At 40.0% G+C, this 25,446-nt stretch overlaps 1 protein-coding gene across 1 annotated transcript; it reads left to right on the forward strand.

Annotated features, from left to right (window-relative positions):
* Positions 1 to 187: 187 nt before the first annotated feature.
* Positions 188 to 23,879, forward strand: LOC311083049 (uncharacterized protein; the record flags this gene model as incomplete). The annotated part of the gene is made up of 7 exons (XM_084114299.1): positions 188 to 313; positions 375 to 900; positions 21,950 to 22,074; positions 22,176 to 22,220; positions 23,123 to 23,459; positions 23,546 to 23,620; positions 23,851 to 23,879. 7 exons carry the CDS (start codon positions 188 to 190, stop codon positions 23,877 to 23,879), a joined length of 1,263 nt encoding a protein of 420 aa, XP_083970425.1.
* Between the last annotated feature and the right edge of the window lie 1,567 nt (positions 23,880 to 25,446).

The following is a 25,446-nucleotide window of genomic DNA, read 5'->3' on the forward strand; positions in this document are numbered from 1 at the left end:
CGGACTATCCGAGGTAGTTAACAGACAGAGCTGGGTGAGATAGTGATTGCAGTTCAATGGGGGGGGGGGGGGGGGGGGGGGGGGGGGGTCAGAGGGGATCAGAGTCAGAGTTCAATGTTACCTGGGGGTAAAAAAGGGGAGGGGGGGCAAGGATGGGAGGGAGTTCAGCTTCCTGACAGCCTGATGTATGAAACTGTCCTTCAGTCTGCTGGTCCTCGCCCGGAGACTCCGCAGTCTCCTCCCTGATGGCAGCAGACAGAAAAAGCTGTGTGTCGGGTGGGTGGGATCACCTGCAATGCGCAGGGCTTTGCGGGTGAGACGGGTGCTGTAAATGTCCTGGATGGATGGGAGAGAGACACCAATGATCTTCTCAGCTGCTCTCACTATGCGTTGAAGTGAAGCATAATCCACAAACACCGGAACCATCGACCAGCGCTAATCCACAAACACCTGGACCATCGACCAGCGCTAATCCACAAACACCTGAGGCGTCGACCAGCGCTAATCCACAAACCCCTGAACCATCGACCAGCGCTAATCCACAAACACCTGAGGCGTCGACCAGCGCTAATCCACAAACACCTGAGGCATCGACCAGCGCTAATCCACAAACACCTGAACCGTCGACCAGCGCTAATCCACAAACACCTGAACCATCGACCAGCGCTAATCCACAAACACCTGAGGCGTCGACCAGCGCTAATCCACAAACACCTGAGGCATCGACCAGCGCTAATCCACAAACACCTGAACCATCGACCAGCGCTAATCCACAAACCCCTGAACCATCGACCAGCGCTAATCCACAAACACCTGAGGCATCGATCAGTGCTAATCCACAAACACCTGAACCATCGACCAGCGCCGCTGCGTTATCTCCCGAAGAAGAGCCAGCAGAGCGTGAGTGTCCAGTTATCATGCAGTGCTGTAGTCTAGTTTTTTGTAGCGAGTAAACAGAGATTTCTACACCCTTAGTTCTAGAGACAATTCAGTATAGCAACAGCCCCCTGCTGCTCCGGTTACGTTAATGAGAACATATATGCTACAGTTTACAGTACTGAGATTGCCGTTGGCGCATTTGTTTCTTGCTCATAAAGGCTGAATAATTTTAATGAACTGCATTATTTTTACAGGACAATACAAATAATATCGTTTACATGTAGCACGTCAATGAACTACTTGCACAACTACTTGCGCGTTCTAATTAGTACAAATCGGAAGTTTCCGGTTAGAGCGTTCAGTGCACCTCCACGCATGAGAATGCAGATTATTATCATTGTGTTTTATGGCTGCCAATTGATTAAAACAGTGAATAATGATCTCTGTATTAATTATCTTGAGCCTGCTGAAATGTTCCTATAAATATTCCAACTGTGCATTGTGAATAATAAATAGCTAAATATATTTATCCACTAAGCTGCGGCAGTCCTGTATGCTCGTCTTCTTATGAACAGTATTTTTCTCTTTCTGACATTTTATACCTGTTGGGTTTACATTTTTAAATGAAATTGACTATTAAAAGGATTGCTTGTGTGCGCCAGGCCAGGTCTAGAAGATCTGGAGTCTCTGTGTGTCCGAGGTCCCTCCAGGATCAAGAGTTGCCGCCTGTGCCAGATCTCTCCAGTTTAGATGACAGTGAGTCATTATTAACACACATGTTGTCACTGCCCACGACTCGTTTAAAATGGTTCCATATCTCCGACTTTCCTCCAAACTTGCTAAAAGTTAATTCTCCTGTTTTTCTTTTTTTCTTTACGTCTTCAAGCTCCATGTTGCACTTAAGCTACACAATACAGCACAGCCGGCCCGGAGTGATGTGTGCGAGTGGAGGAGACGCTGCGCACGACACGTGACATATTGCATTTTGTATCTTTGTAGCCTAACTTGTGCAACTTTGTACATATTTGTTACTTAGGCCTACTTTGCTTAAGATATATATATTATTATCAGGGGTGGAACGGTACACAGAAGTCACGGTTCGGTTCATACCTCGGTTCAGACATCTGTTGGAAACTTTTCCTTCGTCAAAGCAGAGACCAGGAGACTTGGTTATTTCTTCAGCAGGATTCTTTATTTAGAACACGAGTTGTCGGTAGCTGCAGTGATCAAGTCTAACTAGGGCAGTAGACATTGTAGTTTATATACATTTCAAGGGGAGGGATTTACATAGAGGTGGATACACTCTGAACAAAGCATGTAAACTAAGTATACAGGTTTAGGAACCCGCCCTAGACTCTAGAGTGTCACCAATCCTAATCCAATCAGCATAACTATTCAAATGCATAGATGCTAATCCAATCAGCCTAACTATTCAAATGCATAGATGCTAATCCAATCAGCCTAACTATTCAGCGACTGGGGCTGGGGCTCGGGCACCAAGAGCCATTAAAGACCAGCCTAACAATTCAACGACTGGGGCTGGGGCATGTATTATAGCTGTTTTTTATTTGTTGTTTGTCATATTACTAGAGAGAAGAGCAGCACCATCCCAGGAGGGATGAATACCATCTCTTTTCAACAGGTCAGGCCTGCCCCCAGAAACTTTTCCAATTGTCTATGAATTCTATATTATTTTGCGGACACCACTTCGACAGCCAGCCATTGAGTGAACACAATCTACCGACTACTGAGCTGTCTCTGTACTATGGTACGGTTTAAATCCTGACTGAAAATCCTCGCAGATATCATTTCTTTCTAAAAAAGGAACATACTTGTGAAGATACTGCCTTTTCTAGTATCGTTGACAGAAAGGGTAGATTCGAGATCCGCCTGTAATTGACTAATTTTGTAGGATCAAGTTGCGTTTTTTTAACAAGCAGTTTAATCATTGCCAGCTTAAAGGTACGTATCCTAGAGACAAAGATGAATTAATGATAGTAAGAAGAGGATCTATGACCTCTGGAAGCATCTCTTTCAGTAGCTTATAGTCGGTATAGGGTCTAACATGTTGTCGGTTTAGATGATTTAATGAGTTTACATTTACATTTAGTCATTTAGCAGACGCTTTTGTCCAAAGCGACTTACAAATAAGGACTAAGTTAAGCGAGTCATAGTGAAGAGCCAAAAACAACGCAAGAAGTGCTCAAAATACAAAGTTCAGGCATTATTCAGAGTAGCATCAGCCCGATAAGCGAGGATTTAAAGGAAAAGGAAAGGGGTTTTTTTGTTTATTTTTTATTTTTTATGAGGTTAAGTGCTCACGGAAGAGATGGGTTTTCAGCTGTCTTTTGAATGTTGTCAGGGATTCTGCATTCCGGATGAGGGTGGGGAGATCATTCCACCAGCATGGAACTGTGAATGAGAATGTTCTGGAAAGTGATTTTGTGGCTCTTCTGGCAGGGATGTAGATTCGTAGGAGTGAGTGAAAGTAGGAGGGAGCTAAACCTGTGATAGATCTGTAAACAAGCGTCAGTGCCTTGAACTTGATGCGAGCAGCGAGAGGTAGCCAGTGCAGAGAGATGAACAGAGGAGTGACGTGGGCCCTCTTGGGCTCATTGAAGACAAGACGAGCTGCAGCATTCTGAATCATTTGTAGAGGTTTAGTTGCACATGATGGAAGTCCAGCCAGAAGAGCATTGCAGTAGTCAAGCCTAGAGATGACTAGGGCCTGGACGAGAAGTTGTGTTGCATGCTCAGTTAAGAAAGGCCTGATCTTCCTGATGTTGTGCAGTGCAAACCTGCATGATCGAGCTGTCTTTGAAATGTGGTCTGTGAAGGTCAGCTGGTCATCAAATGTTACTCCAAGATTTCTGACCGACCTTGATGGGGTGATTGATGATGAATCTAGCTGGATAGTGAAGTCGTGCTGTAGAGATGGATTGGCAGGGAGGACGAGAAGCTCAGTCTTTGCCAGGTTGAGCTGCAGGTGATGTTCCTTCATCCATGTTGAGATGTCCGCCAGACAGCTTGAGATACGTGGAGCTACTGTGGGATCATCTGGTTGAAATGAGAGGAAGAGCTGTGTGTCATCAGCATAGCAGTGGTAAGAGAAACCGTGTGCCTGTATGATGTGTCCCAGTGATGTGGTGTAGATGGAGAAGAGGAGCGGTCCCAGCACTGAGCCCTGAGGAACACCTGTGGTCAGTTGATGTGCTCTGGATACCTCGCCTCTCCATGCGACCCTGAAGGACCTAACTGTGAGATAGGACTCAAACCAGTGGAGGTAAGTTCCTGTGATGCCCAGTGATGAGAGGCTGGACAGAAGGATCTGATGATTCACAGTGTCGAAGGCAGCAGACAGATCCAGGAGAATGAGAACTGAGGATTTGGAAGCAGCTTTTGCGATCCGTAGGGCTTCTGTGACCGACAGTAATGTAGTCTCAGTTGAATGCCCTTTCTTGAAGCCGGATTGGTTGACATCCAGCTGGTTGTTCAGAGACAAGAAGGATGTTACTTGGTTGAAAACAGCTCTTTCAAGTGTTTTCGCAATGAATGGTAGAAGAGAGATAGGTCTGTAATTCTCTACAAATGATGTGTTTAAGCAGTGGAGTTACCCGAGCTGCTTGAATGCAGTAGGGAAAGTGCCAGTCTGGAGGGATGAGTTGATGATGTGTGTGAGTGCTGGTAGAAGTGTGGGAGAGATGGCTTGTAGAAGGTATGAGGGGATTGGGTCTAGAGGGCAGGTGGTAGGATGACTGGAGAGGAGAAGTGTAGATACTTCTTCCTCGGTTAACGGAGAGAAGGAGGGGAGAGGGTTATTAGCTGTGGAAGGGGTCGGTCTGGGTTCCTGTGTGTGTGAAGCTGAGAACTGACTGCTGATAGTTGTTGTTTTGTTGGTGAAGAAGTTAGCAAAATCATCAGCAGTTAAGGAGGAGGCGGGTGGTGGTGGAGGTGGACAGAGGAGAGAGTTGAATGTCTTGAAGAGTGATCGTGTGTTAGAGGAGCTGTTGATCTTGTTGTGGAAGTAGGAAGATTTTGCAGCATGAACATCCACAGAAAAGGAAGAGAGGAGAGATTTGTAAATACTCAGGTCAGATGTGTCATTTGATTTGCGCCATTTCCTCTCCGCTGCCCTGAGTTCGGTACATAGAGATGAAGTCTGTTGCATGTGGCTTTTCAAGATGAATGTTGAAGTCACCAAAGACTACAAGTGGGGTGCCGTCCTCAGGGAAGGAGGACAGCAGCACATCCAGCTCCTCTACGAAGTTACCCAGCTGACCTGAGGGGCGATAAATGACTACAATATGGATCTTATTGGGATCTGTAAGTGTAATAGCATGATATTCAAATGAGTTGTTGTTGCATAGAAAGGAGAGCGCTGAGTATTTCCAATTGTTAGAAATGAGAAACCCTTTTCCCCCTACACCTCCCAGACTGGCGAGGGGAGTGAGAGAAAGAGAAATTGCTAGAGAGAGCAGCGGGGGTTGCTGAGTCTTCTGGACGAATCCAGGTCTCAGTCAAGCCCAAGATACTAAGAGTAGAATGAGATGCAAAGGCTGGAATAAAGTCAGCTTTATTGACTGCTGACTGACAATTCCATAGACCCACGGAAAGAGAGAGAGGTGTGTGTGAGGATGAGAGAATGGGACGCAGATTAGCAGTATTGCGCTGCCTTTTGCGCGTGATGAAAGGGCGTTGCCGAGAGATAACAGGAATGTATTGAAAGCACATGTTGCGTAAGGTGAAAATAAGATAAAAGTGGGAAAGGAAAGGGAGAAGGAGATACTTAAGTGCCTTCCTGGTGTTTAGCCAGTTTAGCGAATTCTTCCTCTTCTATAGCAATAAATTAATCGAATTTTCCTTAGGGAGACTACAATGCACTCCCTGATGCGATACTGTAGTAGACGGTGGCATAGTTATAATTATGTCCCTGATATTATCAATCTTATAAGTGAAGAAGTTCATAAAGTCATTACTGCTGTGTTGCTTGGAAATTTCTGGGCTTGAAGCTTTCTTTTTCGTTAGTTTAGCCACTGTTTCAAATAAATGGTTGAAAAATAAGCAGATCTAGCAGCTTTTAAGGCCTCTCTGTATGCAATCGTGCTCTCTTTCCATGAAATGCAAAATACCTCTAGTTTTGTTTTCTTCCAGTTGCGCTCCATTTTTTGGGCTGCTCATCACTCCTGCGAACAGGAAGGGGGCTAGAGCAAATTACAGTGCCTGACATCGTACTTGCAAGTTCACACACCTCTTTAATATTAATTTTGGTGATCTCTGACTGGTGGAGTCGAACATCATTTGTGCCGACGTGAATAATAATCTTAGAGAGTTTACGATTAGCATTAGCCAGCACTTTTAAATTTGCTTTGATGTAAGGCGCTCTGGCTCCCGTCAAACATGTGACTGGTGGCTGGTGTCTCTATTTTCACGTTCCGTGTAATAGAATCGCCAATAACTAGGGCACAATCAACAGGATTCTCAGTGGGTGTTTCACTGAGTGGGGAGAACCTGTTTAATGTTGTTATCGGAACGGAAGAGCGGTGTTTTGTCCCGCGACTACAGCGTCTCACCATCACCCAATTGCCCTGCTGCACGGGCTCTACTTCAGCCGGAACCGAACAATGTACAGAGTTCACTAAGCTAGTCGCATCCAAAGCAGTATCTAAAGCCCTTGCACTCTTACTATCCTCGATTAAAGTTTGGATGCGTGTCTCTAGTTCTGAAATCTTCCCTGTCAGCTTTAATATCTCCCTGCATTTATCATATGTAAATCCTGTGCTGACAGAGAAGGATATGCTAAACATGTTTCATGAGGTGCAAGTAACAATAAGAGGAGAAGATGACATGACTTACCGTGTTTGTTGACTGATCTTACTCACTTAAGTTGTTTGATGGACTCGTAAAAGGCGCAAGAACAATAAATAAATAAATAAATAAAGAGCGCGCGGATGGCACGCTAACAGGCTAGCGAATTACTAGCGTGTTGTACTAGCAATAACAATTTAGATTGAAGCTAGCTATGTCAGGTTAATGTGTGATGTTGAGTAAGTTTTATTTAACAGTATAAACAAGGAATGATAGTAAATAATGATTCAAAACAGAAAGATATACAAAGCTTTCAGACGCGCAACGAGGCAGACAGGAGCAATCGACAGGAGCCTTGTTTTAATTACTTAAGCCTTGTATTTTTTAAATAAGTTTTATTAATAAAGTAAAGGCATAGAACCAGTTTATTTGTAGTGCACTGACAATAGTTTTATATAATTAGTTTATTAATTAAATTAATAAAAAGACAAAAAGACCTTGAGATATGTTTGGTAATTGTACCTGAATGAATTGAAAATCAATTTGCTACATTTCAGATTAATATATTTGTTTTCCTTCATTTTAATTAACAGTAACTTAAACACTTTGCAGTTTGAATGATGTCCTGTATGAACAAAATGACGGAGTATGTTTTTATGTTTCCACTGTTCGATCGCGCCCGCGCCTCTCACACACACACACACACAAATATAAGTAAACACTTTGCGACTTTTCGACATGTTCCAGCATTGCAATCTTTACATCGCAGCCTGTTCATTATAGCCACAGAGCTTCAGAGCGGAGCTACAGATTAGGTGTTTCCCTAAAGAACCCGCATATCTAACAGTAGCTCCGCATTACATTAATTAATTTGCACGCAAGTTTTATTTATTTTTATACCGTGTATTCTCTGTGTAAATATGCACCGAACCATGACGCCCGTACCGTTTCGGTTCAATACGGATACATGTACCGTTCCACCCCTAATATATATATAATATTTCTGATTATGGCATAGCTTTCTCCCCAGCCAATTAGTCTAATAAAGTAATGATTAGAAAAACACAAATGCTTGATCAAGGGCCCGGCCCGGCGGGAGTCTCTGTGTGTTCCAGGTCCCTCCAGGATCAAGCAAACACCGGACGCAGATCCTGCAGATCCTGAGTTGGTGTGTGTGCCAGGCCAGGTCTAGAAGATCTGGAGTCTCTGTGTGTCCCAGGTCCCTCCAGGATCAAGAGCTGCCGCTGTGCCAGATCTCTCCAGTTTAGATGACAGTGAGTCATTATTACGCTGGTTCATGTTATTTCTACCATCTGTTATTTTCTATGTTCTATTCTTTTTGTTAAGAATAAATATGATAAATATGATTTGACATTAACTGCTTAAAAATCTGAACATGATATTTGTTGTACTATTTTGATCTTTAATTGTATTGATTGGTTGGTGCTGGTCTAATAGTCATTCACAGAGATGTTTCTAATAATTTGCTATTCATTTTTCTTCATTTTAGAAAAAGCTAAAAAAAGAAAGAATATAAATGGACATACAAACCCGATTCCAAAAAAGTTGGGACACTGTACAAATTGTGAATAGAAACAGAATGCAATGATGTGGAAGTTTCAAATTTCAATATTTTATTCAGAATACAACATAGATGACATATCAAATGTTTAAACTGAGAAAATGTATCATTTTAAGGGAAAAATAAGTTGATTTTACATTTCATGGCATCAACACATCTCAAAAAACTTGGGACAAGGCCATGTTTACCACTGTGTGGCATCCCCTCTTCTTTTTATAACAGTCTGCAAACATCTGGGGACTGAGGAGACAAGTTGCTCAAGTTTAGGAATAGGAATGTTGTCCCATTCTTGTCTAATACAGGCTTCTAGTTGCTCAACTGTCTTAGGTCTTCTTTGTCGCATCTTCCTCTTTATGATGCGCCAAATGTTTTGATCTGGACTGCAGGCTGGCCATTTCAGTACCCGGATCCTTCTTCTACGCAGCCATGATATTGTAATTGATGCAGTATGTGGTCTGGTATTGTCATGTTGGAAAATGCAAGGTCTTCCCTGAAAGAGACGACGTCTGGATGGGAGCATATGTTGTTCTAGAACAGGGATGGGCAACTTCGGTCCTGGAGGGCCACTGTCCTACAGAGTTTAGCTTCAACCCTAATCAAACACACCTGAACAAGCTAATCAAGGTCCTCAGGATTACTAGAAAATTACAGGCAGGTGATTTTTTCAGGGTTGGAGCTAAACTCTGTAGGACAGTGGCCCTCCAGGACCGAAGTTGCCCATCCCTGTTCTAGAACTTGGATATACCTTTCAGCATTGATGGTGCCTTTCCAGATGTGTAAGCTGCCCATGCCACACGCACTCATGCAACCCCATACCATCAGAGATGCAGGCTTCTAAACTGAGCACTGATAACAACTTGGGTTGTCCTTGTCCTCTTTAGTCCGGATGACATGGCGTCCCAGTTTTCCAAAAAGAACTTCAAATTTTGATTCGTCTGACCACAGAACAGTTTTCCACTTTGCCACAGTCCATTTTAAGTGAGCCTTGGCCCAGAGAAAATGCCTGCGCTTCTGGATCCTGTTTAGATATGGCTTCTTTTTTGACCTATAGAGTTTTAGCCGGCAACCGCGAATGACACGGTGGATTGTGTTCACCGACAATGTTTTCTGGAAGTATTCCTGAGCTCATGTTGTGATTTCCATTACAGTAGCATTCCTGTATGTGATGCAGTGCCGTCTAAGGACCCGAAGATCACGGGCATCCAGTATGGTTTTCCGGCCTTGACCCTTACGCACAGAGATTGTTCCAGATTCTCTGAACCTTTGGATGATATTATGCACTGTAGATGATGATAACTTCAAACTCTTTGCAATTTTTCTCTGAGAAACTCCTTTCTGATATTACTCCACTATTTTTCACCGCAGCATTGGGGGAATTGGTGATCCTCTGCCCATCTTGACTTCTGAGAGACACTGCCACTCTGAGAGGCTCTTTTTATACCCAATCATGTTGCCAATCGACCTAATAAGTTGCAAATTGGTCCTCCAGCTGTTCCTTATATGTACATTTAACTTTTCCAGCCTCTTATTGCTACCTGTCCCAACTTTTTTGGAATGTGTAGCTCTCATGAAATCCAAAATGAGCCAATATTTGGCATGACATTTCAAAATGTCTCACTTTCAACATTTGATATGTTATCTATATTCTATTGTGAATAAAATATAAGTTTATGAGATTTGTAAATTATTCCTTTCCTTTTTTACTCACAATTTGTACAGTGTCCCACTTTTTTGGAATGGGGTTTGTAAATACAGATATTAAAAAGAAGATAATAACTGTGTGACTTCTATGTAACACAGTATATCAGGACTGTGCTTGTAACATGTTTTAAAGAAGATTGTAGATTATCATGTAAACACTATTGGGACATATCATCAAGTAAGAATCATTTTATTCTGTAAGTCACATCTGGGCCGGAGGAAATTGTTTGTGTCCGTTTTCAGTGTGTGAGCCAGTTTTGGGCCGAAGAACCAGCAAGAATTGAAGGATATGAGGCCCAGAGGTGGGCCAGACAAATTGAGCTTTTTTTGTTCAGTTCTTAGCTAATATGATGTACTGCAATATATATAATACTTCAAAGTGTATATAATATAGTGTACTGACTGCTGCTTTGTACATTAAAATCAGGAACGGGCAAACGATTACTAACTCGTTGAGTAATTACTTTTTTTAAAATATTTTGTTGTTCAGATCAGCCTTATAATACTGAGATGAACGGAAGGTTTCAGTCACTTTTGGGCTGAGATATCCGAGATGTATTATCTTGTGGAGTGTGTCATTGAAATGGCCTTGTAATGTCACAACATCCTAACAGTGAGTGATGTCACATAGCATATCAGAGTTGTACAAATGCACCGTTTCATACAGCATGTTTGTGTGTTTTGCAGGTAAAGACTCCACCATGCCAAGGGGAAATGGTCCTCCTCGGCACATCTCCGCTGACTGCATCATCTAGGCCTTAGGATGGTTCCACAAAGAATTGACTGCACATACAACATGACTTGCTTCAAACTAAAGATTTGACTTTACATAAAGATCTATTTGTGTCTCAGTAGTTAATCCAGGATGGGCCTAAAAAAACTTACAGCTTACAGTTCATTAAATAGTTTAACACAGCTAACTCAACATTAATATCTTGTAATAAATATTGGAAATGGAGAACAAATGATTATGAATTCTTTTGATGAATCCCCAGAAATGGTATATATTAAAGACTATCTGCATGCTTTGAATGTAACGGATGGAGAAGACCCAGAAATAAGAAATGTTGATGTAACAGACAAGGTTGAGATTTTTATGGACGATCTTGTAGTTGAACACCTCAACGCAGGGTATTCAGAGTGTTGAACAGTACAAGATTTGGGTACTGTCTTAGATAACAAATTGACTTTTTCCCCAAATACTGATGCTTTTTGTAAGAGGGGGCAGCAAAGATTGTATTGTTTGCGGAAACTAAGGTCATTTAATGTGAATAAAACATTGATTGTGAATGTTCTACAGATCCTTTATGAGTCGCTATAATCCTTTTCATTGTTGTTTAATTCTCTGAATGTGAAAAATAAGAATTATATTGAGAGGAAATAAAATAACGGGAAGGAAGCAGATGACTATGGCCCAGTTATATCATAGACAGGTTTTATGGAGGCAGAATCTATCTATAAATTACAGGAACGTCTGACTGTCTGTTATTAGCATATCTCTTGAACCGTTAGTCCAATGGATTTCAAACTCGACAGGTGTTTCACTACGGGCACGAGTAAGTGCAGTGCCAAGTTTGCCGTTGTTTGGATTAGAAATGCAAAAGATATCGGTAAATATATCGGTAAAAGAAGCACACATTGGCTTTTGCCGCTCTAGCCGCTGGCCACTCCCCCTCTCACACTGAAGCTGAGCGAGCACAGCTGGCCACTCCCCCTCTCACACTGACACTGAGGCTGCGTCCCAAACCGCATACTCAATGAGTAGGTACTTAATTTCAATAAGTACTTACTTAACGAGCGCTAAAAGAGTAGGTACTTTATAGCCAGATCTCGTTGAGTATGAATGCGAACCGGACATCTGCCATGTTTACGTTATCATGTGACCTACGACGCGTTATCACACGCGCAACAACTTAAAAGATTCGAACGGACACGTTTAATTCATCTATCTGTAAATATCTTGATATTGATTAAACTTGCTCATTGTGTGGTCTTTTTGAAGAAACTGCTGCCCATTTATTTTGTGAATACATTTAGGGTTGATTTAAGTTCTTATATTTAACCCTACTAATGTGACCCACCGTTTTATCCTTAACGATATTATTTATTTTTATTACGAAATCCCAAAATTGTCATCTCTTGAATATGTTGTTAATTTTATTTTATTTAATATCCAAACATTTTCATCCACAAGCCAAAGTGGCTCACTGCTTTATGTATTCCTCTTTTTCTTGTTGAATTTAACTCTCGTTTCATCCCTCATGCTTATAAATAACAAAACAAAAAAAGCTTTTTTTTTTAAATGTATTATAATGAATTATTTAAGAATATATATTAAGATATTCAACCTTGTAGGTTCTTTATCCTGTGTAAAAAATCTCATATATGTATGCAAACCCATAATATATATATATATATATATATATATATATATATATATATATATATATACACACCTCATAACATCAGTAACTCGACAGCCCTACCTAGAATGGTTTTCCTCAGCGTTTGTAATGTCTGCACAAAGGGCAGCTGTGCGAAGATTCGCCTTTGGAGAAAACTGTTGATTTTGTACTCGAAAAATGTAAGTATCATTAATATTAAAAATTAATATTACCCCAGAATGAATTGCATTGCTATCCCACCCCAAAACATAAAATAATAACAAAGATAAATGCTGACCAATACTTAATTATATTACTTTTTACTGAAAATGATTTCAATAAAACAAACAAAATGTAATGTATATCATATGACATAGCTATGCATGATTTAATACACTCTAGATGTGTATATAATGAACATATCTACATTTTCTTTCAAACAATTAAATAAAACATTAATAGAAGAGTATCCATCGGTTGAGCACTCGAAAATCTGGCCGGAAGCAGTAAGCCATCCGGGAACTTCTCGCCTACTCTTTTATGAATACTGATGTTTCGAACGTACTGCTTCCTTCACGTACTGTTTTCGCCTACTATATAGTAGGAAAGTAGGCATATTCGAACGCACTTAAGTCCGAATCTCGCGATAATTAGTACGTCACCCAGGTAATTCTCGCCTACTCTTTTGGATTCGTACATACTTTTTCGCTCGCCTACTCTTTTTCCCATACTAAATAGTAGGGAAGTATGCGGTTTGGAACGCAGCATGAGTGAGCACAGCTGGCCACTCCTCCTCTCACACTGACACTGAGCGAGCACCGCTGGCCACTCCCCCCTCTCACACTGACACTGAGCGAGCACTGTTGGCCACTCCCCCTCTCACACTGACACTGAGTGAGCACAGCTAGCCACTCCCCCTCTCACACTGAAGCTGAGTGAGCACAGCTGGCCACTCCCCCTCTCACACTGACACTGAGTGAGCACAGCTAGCCACTCCCCCTCTCACACTGACACTGAGCGAGCACAGCTGGCCACTCCCCCTCTCACACTGACACTGAGCGAGCACAGCTGGCCACTCCCCCTCTCACACTGACACTGAGTGAGCACAGCTGGCCACTCCCCCCTCACACTGACACTGAGTGAGCACAGCTGGCCACTCCCCCTCTCACACTGACACTGAGTGAGCACAGCTGGCCACTCCCCCTCTCACACACACACACTGAGTGAGCACAGCTGGCCACTCCCCCTCTCACACTGACACTGAGCGAGCACAGCTGGCCACTCCCCCTCTCACACACACACACTGAGTGAGCACAGCTGGCCACTCCCCCTCTCACTGAAGCTGAGTGAGCACAGCTGGCCACTTCCCCTCTCACACACACACACTGAGTGAGCACTGCTGGCCACTCCCCCTCTCACACTGACACTGATGGTGTGTTCGACATCGGCAGTTCATTTACAGCAGAATTTGAATTCGGCTCATATTTGAGTTATTTTCCTGTTTATTACTGTCAAGCTCCTTTTAAACAGTCTGTACTGTATGAGTTACAGGAATAAAATCCTAAGGGAAATTAAAATTTAGTGTATTAATCATTTATCATGACTTGAGCAGGTTTATAATAGCATAATTTCACTATGCCATCAAAATAACACAAAACACAGCAATGACACTCGTTCAGCCTTTATCAGGGTTTTCACTCGCTTTGCATTTATTCAAATTCAAAAAAGCTGAAAACAAATCAGGTAATTTCACTGCAATTAAAATCTGACTTAAATATATAAAGCTTATAAATACTGAAATAAGATAATTACAAATAAAATATCACTTTCACTGTAGATATTCAAAGAACAGCATGAAATATTAACTTAAAACTACTTGAAATCACACAAAAGCAAAACTTTCTTAAATAATTCATACCATTTTTTAAAAACAATGTTTTGTTTTTTTGATATATTGTTCATATTATGATATCATGTGCATATGCTGATGAATCCTGCCTGTCATCTGTGGATCATATAACAACCATAAAGTCATAAAAAGTAACAATTAAAAAGAAAATCTGAATGATTATGTAAAAGCGTAACGTAGAGGAGTGATATAGTCTGAAACGGTCCTACCTAACGCAGCAGCAGGGAGTGTTCTCACGAGTCTTGCTCTGCTGTCACTTTCTGATCACACCAGCCTGATTTACAGAGGATTTCAGTGTTATTCACCATTCAAAAATAAAACATCATCAGTCTTTATACTATTAGCCTGGGGCAACCTTAGTTCCTTTTAAAGGAAAGTAATGAGTTACATAACTTTTGCGTTACTTCTCACCTGGGCTGGGCATGTTTTTTCTTGTTTTTTTATAACAAAAATGTTTTATCCTTGGGCTAATGTTCTATATTTTCTAACTGAAGATCCTTTCAGTTTAACTGAATCATTGAAGGTCAGCAGCAAGTACATTTGTCAATAAAGTGAGATTAAATGCATAAAAATATTTGTTTTATTTAAGATATTTAATTATTGGAGGTTTACGTGGTATTCTGATTTTGCATTTCACTGATTTTATTCATTGTGAGGAATTCTGATTCTGTTTTTTAAAATCATCCTACAGTTTATTTCGCACTGGTAGGACAATCTGATGAGGTATTTTGCACTGTAAAATCACATAGCTGCCTTTTGAGTTTAGCTTGGAGTGAGGGGGGGGGTTATTGGAGTGAGATTTATGAGATTTTATTAAGTTTAGTGACAACATGTTAAAATGTTTACATGGTACAATTTCTGGTAAGCTACACTTTTTTATTATTTCAATTCAATTATTGTGATTTGATTTAATATTGACTCATTTGGATAAATATTAGGTACACAAGATTATTAATTTTTCTCAAGAAAAAAACTACTCACCTAATGCTGTAAACATACAGAGAGCCCTATCAGCTGGCAGTATTAGGGGAGAGTGGGGTGATTTGTGCCAGGGGGGGGAAGTAGTTCCACCCTTCTTTCTGGAAAACCATAGAAGAAATTGGTCATGTGACCACATAATTTTGAAAAGCAATCACTTTTACTCGTCCTCCAAAGAAGAGAGACACATGGCATGAGAGTTAAGCATATTTTAGTGCAAAAAACTGTTTTTTCCCTTTCAAAGTAAAATTTCTATGATTAAGGTTTTTTGATTGTAGTGTCTGAACAATTATAGACAAGTTTGAAAACATTTCACACGTTTTAGTGCTTTAGTAGGCTACACAATGACTCTATACAGTTAGCATGATGTTAGCTCTTAACTGCTGGATCATGCTAGTTTTTCAAACTTGTGGGTCTGGGGTGATTTGTGCCAAAGGGCCTGGGTTAAGTTGTGCCAGATCCAGACCACCTAGACCACATTCTCACAGGGGATAATCTTGAGAAGTGAGGAGATGGTCATGCCTCATCATTGTTTGACTTAGACCTGCCTGCTATTTGTTTAATTTAGCTAACACTAATTTCAGTTTTGAGTTTGCACTATGTTATTAAAGAGAAGTTTTATTCCATTTTTAAGTGGCCTATGTCACAATAGGATGTTTAGAAATTAGCCTAGTCACTTTATTCTTATATGTTACATAATTGACAGAAAGCGCTATGTCAACAGGCATCTATTGCCAAAGCCTTTTTGCCTGAAATGATTCACAAATATCATATATTGTGTTGCTATGGTGCTCTAAATGGTTGCTAGGGCGTAGCTTGATAGCTTCACAATGATCCTGAGAGACTTATTGGTCGTCTGAGTAAAATGAGCCCGCCCCCTTGTCTCTATGACACTGTGATCCAGAGTTATGTTCAATACAAAATCCCTATGCAATTGACCATAGTAGGAAAAACACATGCTATGGTATTCCAGGGTGACAATATCTAAATAAACCTTAAATTAGTAATTTTGTATTGAATTTATCTTGCTTTCATATAGCAGTATGGTTCATAACATTAAAATGTTCTGTTTTACTTCAGAAATCACTGGCACAATTTACCCCCAATGTATTCCCCCAAAGGCACAACTTCCCCCGCACCAGGGGCAAGTTGTGCCATGAGACCACTTTTTTTCCAAGAGCTATATTTCTGAAACAATTTATTTCAGATCCAAAGTTATTGTTCTCAGGGATGCACCACATCCTGAAATATATGTACATCCTTAAGTTGAAGGCATTACTGCCATGGCCTCACTTTAAAGTCACTTTGAGTAAAAACTGGCACAACTCACCCCACTCTCCCCTATTTAAGGTTAACAGTAACTCAAATTGAATATAATGCGGGTTTTTTTATTATAATAACAACTTTATTTAATGATATAAGTAAAAATATAATAAATATGTAATATAGTACACATATCTAGCAAAATACTCTCTATAGCTCTTTTTTTTTTTAGCCTATTATGGTCATTAAATGGCTTTCCTGAGGTAAATGTTATGTGACATAATTGTTCTCCAGCTGTTTTATTGACCCCTTTGTTTGATTGATTGGTCGATATTATGTATGAGGAATATACATTTCGGTAAGTTGTACTGTATCTTTCAACTGTTCATTCGTGTTTATTTACTATTAGCTAGTAGAGATGATCGGGTCACGTGCCGCTAGGGATCTGTCACGTCACATTTACAAGCGCCAAAACGGTATTTATTGTTTGAATTTCGTAATAAACTTGACAGAATCTGAGAGCTGAGATTTTTTTTATATCATAAGTAACCTGCTCTGTCTAGTCTGTCTCGGTCTCCGTGTCCTCTTTTGCTTCGCGCTTTTTCTGTGCGTGAGAAAATGGATGTGTGGCGTGAGAGCGTGAACCATGGTCTAACGTTAAGGATATTCGGTAAAGTTACACTGCACAAGTATTCTATGTGGTCACAGACGCGAAGCAGAAACGCACAGTAGGATTTTACGATGTGGTAGGATGAACCGATAGATATGGCTATTATTTTGCGCTACGGTAGTAAAATCCATAGACAGTATATAAAAAATAAAATAAAAATCAGTAAAATCTGACAAGGTTGGACAGAGCCACAGAACACCCGGCCTTTGGACCCGGAAGAAGCAGTATTATCGGAGAGTGGTTACGTCACGACTTAGCCGAATAGTTCCAAGTTTAGGTTGCTAAGCAACACATAGAGCAACAAACACTGACAGCAGTGAAATAACTTATAGCAGTATCCAGATACAAATAATATTCAACAACCGCCATTAAAACCTGAAAGAAGAAGAATACAGATATCCAGATACAATTGTTTAAATTGTTTTATTTAGATAAAAGGCAACATGTTGCATGGGATATATTTCATTAACCGGTGTATCACCGCTATATTTGAGAGAAACCCCAGCAGCAGCTCAACAGATGCGCCTCAGAACACGACAGGTAACGTTAACATTAATACAAATCAAAACTCATATGCAGAAATAACAGTCCCAGGTAGCCAAAAAGATGTGAATGGGACAACGATGGCCCAAAATCATGTGTTGTGCCGAATTTCGTCCAAAATCTGTCCCGAATCTGGGTTCCAAAAGAAAATGTATATTCCTAATGATTTTTTTAAAACCATGGTTCATGTAACGTTACCACAAATTGCATTACCACAGTTTAACCATGGTTTTACTAGCTGCTAACGTATGTATCTTGAATTATACATTTAAGCCCAGAGGACAAGGAGTGCACGGGCTTTGGGCAGAGGTGAAGGGGCAGGCGGAGTTTCCTTTGCAGCGCTAAGTTCGCAGCGGTTCGCCGGGAGTTTTCAGATTGCACGGGCAGCAGGTAAGTTAACATTAAGCTAATACGGAAAAGTTACATTTATCCTACCATGCTACTGTAAAAGTTGCGGCAGCATGTGAGTTATGCTTAACAATCATAAAAGTATAACTTAATTGCAGCCGCATTCTGAGTCTGACAATGTCATTCGTTTTTGTCCAAGACCAAAGCAAGTGTTATTAGTTTGGGGAAATAACGTTACATCTAGTGAAAGGACATTTGAAGTCCATGTCCAGCTCTAAATTGTAAGGAATTTATACCTTTGATTTCAAAGTCCACTTTACAATAAGGTTCAATTGTTTATTATTTATATTAACTATCATGAGCAAAACATTTGTTAGGCTACTGTAGGCCTGTTTGTTAATCTTAGTTAATAATAATACAACTTTTAATTGTTTGTTCATGTTATGTCACAGTCAGTGCATTAACTAATGTTAACACATACAACTTTTGATTTTAATAATGTTTTAGTAAATTCTGAAATTAATATGAACTAAGATTAATAAATGGTGTAGAAGTGCAGTTCATTAGTTCATGTTAACAAATTTAACTAATTACCTACTTGATTATCTGTTTTGTTTGGTAAAGTAAATACTATTTAGTAATATTATCATAATTTCCCTATTTTTGTTTGATGTGTTATGCATTCTAATTGTATCAACGTCTTTTCATTGGTAATGAAGAGAGGCTCTCTGACCGACTGCTGCTCTCCATCGAGCGAGATATTCCAAATAATTGTGAGGAAATCATTAAAATATATAAAAACACAACAGACAGACGGGTACTGCTTTAAATACAGTTTTTAACGTTTTTAAAAAAGGGCTCTTTTTGGTCCTTCCGCCCCTGCCCTGGAGGAGGTCTGTGCACGCCACTGTTTAAGCCTAGTTGTAACAAACATCTACAAAATAACAACAGAAAGACACGTTACTGATATTTAATGATACACACAAATAGTGTCATATTATTCTAATTGAATTTATTGATCAGATTTAAGAATTTTGAAATGAAAGATGAAGCATACATCTATCTATAAATTACAGAAACGTCTGTCTGTCTGTGTGTGTGTGTGTGTCTGTTTGTCTGTCTGTCTGTCTGTCTGTCTGTGTGTGTGTGTGTCTGTTAACCGCATATCTCTCGAACCGTTAGTCCGATGGATTTCAAACTCGACAGGTGTCTTGCCACGGGCACGAGTAAGTGCAGTGCCAAGTTTGACGTTGTTTGGATGAGAAATGCAAAAGATATCGTTAAATATATCATTTTTACAAGGTTGTGGTTTAAAAATAAACATTCTGACATTAGAGGGTTGTTTCGGTCAAAGAAGCCCCAAGAAGGTTGTGGTTTAAAAATAAACATTCTGACATAAACACTCAGTCAGCTACACTGTTTACTTCTGGTTCTGAATATTATAGTTTGGTTCCAGAACGTGATAAATCCATTTTGATTAATCTGAGTAAAAATGTGTTTTGTGGCAAGATGAAAACCACTATTTTCTGTTTCAAACTTTCACATAGCATCTTTAGGTTATAATAACATAACAAATTCAAATCCAGATTTTGATTTTCAAAGATTTATTATAAAAACAGATTATTTTTTCCCAAAAATGCAATAAATTCATGACACTTTTTTTCCCAAAATGCAATTAATCCATTGAATCAATATAAAAGTTATTTTTTATCATATTGAAACTGTTGAAATCAGCCATCGCTAAGAAATATCTCCTGAACTTTTTTGTTCAGCGATCAGCTCACAAAAACTGATTTTGCACGGGCACTTTGCACTGCTCCCTGAATCAACGCGCTTATTCATTTGTGGATGTAAACTGAATCTATTAGTCAGCTATGCTGTTTACTTCTGAATATACACTGAGTGCAGTGCTTTCTTGGTAAAGAAAACACATTTTTACTCAAATTAATCAAAATGGATTTATCACGTTCTGGAACCAAACTATAATATTCAGAAGTAAAGTGTAGCTGACTGAGTGTTTATGTCAGAATGTTTATTTTTAAACCACAACCTTCTAAAAATGATATATTTAACGATATCTTTAGCATTTCTCATCCAAACAACGTCAAACTTGGCACTGCACTTACTCGTGCCCGTGGCAAGACACCTGTCAAATTTGAAATCCATCGGACTAACGGTTCGAGAGATATGTGGTTAACACACACACACACAGACACACAGACAGACAGACAGACGTTCCTGTAATTTATAGATAGAATAATTGTAATGATCAGGTGCAGATATCTAAATCAGAGAATATCATAGGTTTGAGATTTTAATCCAAACTGAATCATGATCGGAATAAAACCACAAGAATTAAACTGAAATTGTAAAATTTGTATCTAGCAATAGTAAAAGCAGTAGCCTATAACAATTATCGCACTATGCTGTCAAGAAACTCTATAAATAAAATAGTGTTTAGTTAGGCTACCAAATGTTCTGACAATCACAATAGCCTACACTTATTGTTTGTGAGTCTGGTTTTTACCACTCTGATTCATGTCTGTTTCAGCCTGATGTTTCTGATGTTAGTTTTAATTTTTCTAATTTTTCCTTAGGCTTCATGCAGTCTGAAGGAATGAATAGCAGCAGTGCTCAGCCATCGACCAGCATTATTATGCAGCGTTATTATGCTGCGTTATTGCAGGAGTCTCTTAAAACAGCCGGACAGGAGCCGACTTCAGCCTCAGATGCGCTTGAGACTGAGACTAATCCACAAACACCTGAACCATCGATCAGCGCTAATCCACAAACCCCTGAACCATCAACCAGCGCTAATCCACAAACACCTGAAGCATCGATCAGCGCTAATCCACAAACACCTGAGGCATCGACCAGCGCTAATCCACAAACACCTGAACCATCGATCAGCGCTAATCCACAAACCCCTGAACCATCAACCAGCGCTAATCCACAAACCCCTGAACCATCAACCAGCGCTAATCTACAAACCCCTGAACCATCGATCAGCGCTAATCCACAAACCCCTGAAGCATCAACCAGCGCTAATCCACAAACCCCTGAACCATCGATCAGCGCTAATCCACAAACCCCTGAACCATCAACCAGCGCTAATCCACAAACCCCTGAACCATCGATCAGCGCTAATCCACAAACACCTGAGGCATCGACCAGCGCTAATCCACAAACACCTGAACCATCGATCAGCGCTAATCCACAAACCCCTGAACCATCAACCAGCGCTAATCCACAAACCCCTGAACCATCAACCAGCGCTAATCTACAAACCCCTGAACCATCGATCAGCGCTAATCCACAAACCCCTGAAGCATCAACCAGCGCTAATCCACAAACCCCTGAACCATCGATCAGCGCTAATCCACAAACCCCTGAACCATCAACCAGCGCTAATCCACAAACACCTGAACCATCGACCAGCGCTAATCCACAAACACCTGAGGCATCGACCAGCGCTAATCCACAAACACCTGAACCATCGACCAGCGCTAATCCACAAACCCCTGAGGCATCGACCAGCGCCGCTGCGTTATCTCCCGAAGAAGATCCAGCAGAGCGTGAGTGTCCAGTTATCATGCAGTGCTGTAGTCTAGTTTTTTGTAGTGAGTAAACAGAGATTTCTACACCCTTAGTTCTAGAGACAATTCAGTATAGCAACAGCCCCCTGCTGCTCCGGTTACGTTAATGAGAACATATATGCTACTTTTACTTACAGTAGAGGTTTCACGTACCACTGGATTCATGTCCATTTCAATCTGTTGTTCTGGTTTTGTTTGTAATCTCCACTCATACTGGCTCCTCACCTGATCTGCACTGGTGTGTTCAGTCTCATGCTGTATGTTAACATGTTGTTGCTGTGTGTTTTTCAGAGAGCTTCATGTTTCCTGAACCGACACAACAATATCAACACTTTCGGTCTCTTTATAAAGTGGGAAAGAAACAGGGATATGATGATCGCGTCTATGAAGGAATTAGAAGATCGGACGGCCAGAAAGTATGTTGCTCTTTCTCCATAACCAAACGTTTCGTCTCTTGTTTCCTTCTGTGAACTTTGAGTCTTGACATAAAAATCCAAAATTGTCTTTTATTTTTTAGGTTGACATCAAATTTGTTGAGAGGTGCAGACTTTGGGAAACATCGGTAAGTTGACAAGACTTTATTCTTCATGAAATTCTCTAGTAAGAATTGGTTTGTTAAATTCGGTATGTATGAGATATAACTGAATTACACAACCAAAGCCTAGAAGCATCTGTTATAGAGTTCATGTAAAGTTTTCCCAGTAGCTGGGTTTCCATCAGGTTGTTTGAGCGGACGACATGGTATTGGTAACAGTAAATGAAACACCGTCAGCGAAACAGTAGTGATGTGTGTCGTTCGACTCAATGAGCGACTGCTTTAAGAGAACGGTGAGAGTCAGTTCCCGCCTGAGAGCTGTTTTCCCTTTTTTCTATTTTTGTATGTTAATACAAGTAAGGATAATATGATTATCCTTTCGCTACACTGCTCAGCCACACGTCAAGTAGTCACTCGCTTAATGTTATTTTGATGTGTTTTCATCCTTAATATCAGGTCAGAAAACATGAGCAGTAACACAAGCAAACGACGTAGCATTTGAATGCATTTTATTAACAGACAACTTAAAGACAGTTTGTAAAGTGAAACTGTCATATCGAGCAGGGACGACCTTTAACAACCGTATAAATATGGTCTGTTTTAAGTGTCATATGCTTACAGTGGTTTTATTTTCAATAGTTCCATATAAATCAAATTAATTTGGAAAATGCGTTTCCATCTCCCAATATTCGCATTATTCCTTTTTCGCACAAGTCAAAAACCTCCTCAAGCGAGTGTGTGAACTTTTTTGCAACATTAAGTATTTTTTTCTCATTTGCCGCTTCCGTCACGTTTCTGATGCGAGACTTCAAAAAGTGCATAAAAACAGGCTGATGGAAACATAGCTAATGCTTTCATCTTTCATTTCCCTCATTCTTTAATTAGGACATTTGAAATTAGTGAATGTTTTGTCAATCTCTTTTCTTTAGCCTGAGTTTGTTGAAGAGGGAACTACATTGCGGAAAATGCAAAAGGCTCCAACTTGTGACCATTTCATACGGTTATATGAGCGTTTCTTCTTGAAAGACCAAAGCATCCTGATAATGGAACATCTTCCTGCCTATGTGACCTGGAGTGAGTTCATCAGAAGAAACGGAGGGAGCCTGACTGAAGAGACAGTGAACCGCATCCTGAGCCAAATTTTCATTGCACTGAATCACTGCTTGGATATTGGTTTTTTATACCCAGTACTCAAGAGATTGATGCTGATCAACCCAGAAACCCTGCATATAAAATATGCACACATTGGCGAAAAAGACCTTAAAAGTGAGTTGGCTTTTTGAACACAGATCACTGATGACTGGTGATGACTGGTGATGTTTTACTAAACACTGGAAATGTATTGCTTGCAGGAATTGAACACATGGAGGAGGAGGATTGGCCCTTCGAATACAGTGCTCTATTTGTACTGGCAGATCTAAGAAAAGGTAAGTTCGATAACAAGAACGAAGTGGAAATAACATTGCTTGGAAAACATATAAAGCTCTGACACATAAAGTGACAGTAAAATGATATAAAGTGTCAAACCTTGTTGACGAATGAGCAAAGTGTAAAACACGGGGGACTGATAATGAATGTTAGCAGTGATTAAATGTTCATGTCATAGTAACAGCAACAAATGCTTTGTATTTCATGGTAACATTCACCTTACGTGTAGCCTTCTACAGAAAGGTCAAACGTGATTAATCCGCTTTCTTCTGAAAACTTTCACAGAACATCAGCTTGCTGCTGCAAAAGTCTACTTGACTTCAGAGAAAACGACAGATCATCCCTGGCTTGAGGATTTGCTCATCGAATCTATGAAAACTATTCAGGGTGTCCGCGCGGTAGTAAAAGGTAATAAAAAGAATCTACCAAAATTAAGGCCCTTGAAAGGTAGTAAAAGGTAACAAACGCAACTTGACTTGGTACTAAATTTTTCGTCCAAAATCTGTCCCGAATCTGTGTTCCACATGAAAATGTATATTCCTAATGATTTTTTTTTTAAACCATGGTTCATGTAAAGTTACCACAATGTAGCATTTATACGCCCACGTATAAATATAATTAATTATTATTCATAATGGATTATGATCAATAATTAATATTTTAATTATTTTCAGAATTTACTGTAGCAGAATCAATAGTATGATCATTTTATCGGTTCATCCAATGAACAGAAAGCATAAACAATTATTAACTCTAGGAAATATAATATCTTCCTGGCCAAGAAAGAATATCCCCAGCTAACAATAAATTACGAAGTAAATTAAGGGTAAAAGCATAGGTAACTTAAATCGAAGTTCAAGACAATAAATTCGTAAGCAGATAACACAAGTAATCTCTTTTCAAATACAAACAATACTTTATTGATTATATACTAACACATAAAGCTAATATCTAACACAAACACACGCGCACGCATACACACACATTCATACAGGTTGCTGAAGAAAGAGAGTGAGAAAGAAAGAGTTTGAAAAAAATGAGTTTAAGAGTGAGATGATGAAATCTCAAGATTCTATGCACTTAGAAGACATAACCTGAACGAACCATCAAGCATTAATTCAACCCTTCTGTCGTTTTAGGCAGGTTATTAAATTTATATCAATGCACCAGTTCAGTTTTAGTCTGGAGGTACTTGCGTCTTTGCTTTTGGGGATTCCCTTGGGTTTCCCGTTCGTTGGCTGTGGTCTCCTCGTGCCTGGATAGATGTCTGTGGCGTGGATGTCGGATGGTTGAAAAGTCTTTGAAGTTGAAAGCGTGCGTTGCAGCCGTGAATCGTGGACCGAAACTTTGCAGCAAAACTTAACTTAAAACCGAGACTTTCAATCGGAAAAGGAAAATAACACAAAGAAAGAAATAAAATGAGATACGGAGAGTAGTTAGATGACTGAAAATGAATCTAACCCATCTGATCTTAATTTGGGTTGGTCTGCTCCTCAGTTACATGGTTACTTGTCTGGTTTAGATCTTCATCTTTTTCTGCCCATCTCTCTTGAGAGTGATAGCAGAGCGTTTCTTGAGGGTGAACCCAGAGAGCGAGAGCACAGAGATAGAGCAGCACAGAGAGAGAGAGAGAGAGCTTTGTTTCGTGTCTAAGATTTTAAACTCAAAGTTTGTCCCCCCTCCTGAAGAGATCGGACCAATTAGACACTGGCTTTGTTTGTCTCATCGTAAATCATGCATTATCTGGGATCTCCTTACTTTCCAAGCTCTAGCAGAGAGTACAGAGGCCACAGTTTAGACATCATTACTATTATAAGAATACGAA

This window comes from Abramis brama (genome assembly GCF_963993115.1).
Source record: "Abramis brama genome assembly, chromosome: 5".
NCBI lineage: Eukaryota > Metazoa > Chordata > Actinopteri > Cypriniformes > Leuciscidae > Abramis > Abramis brama.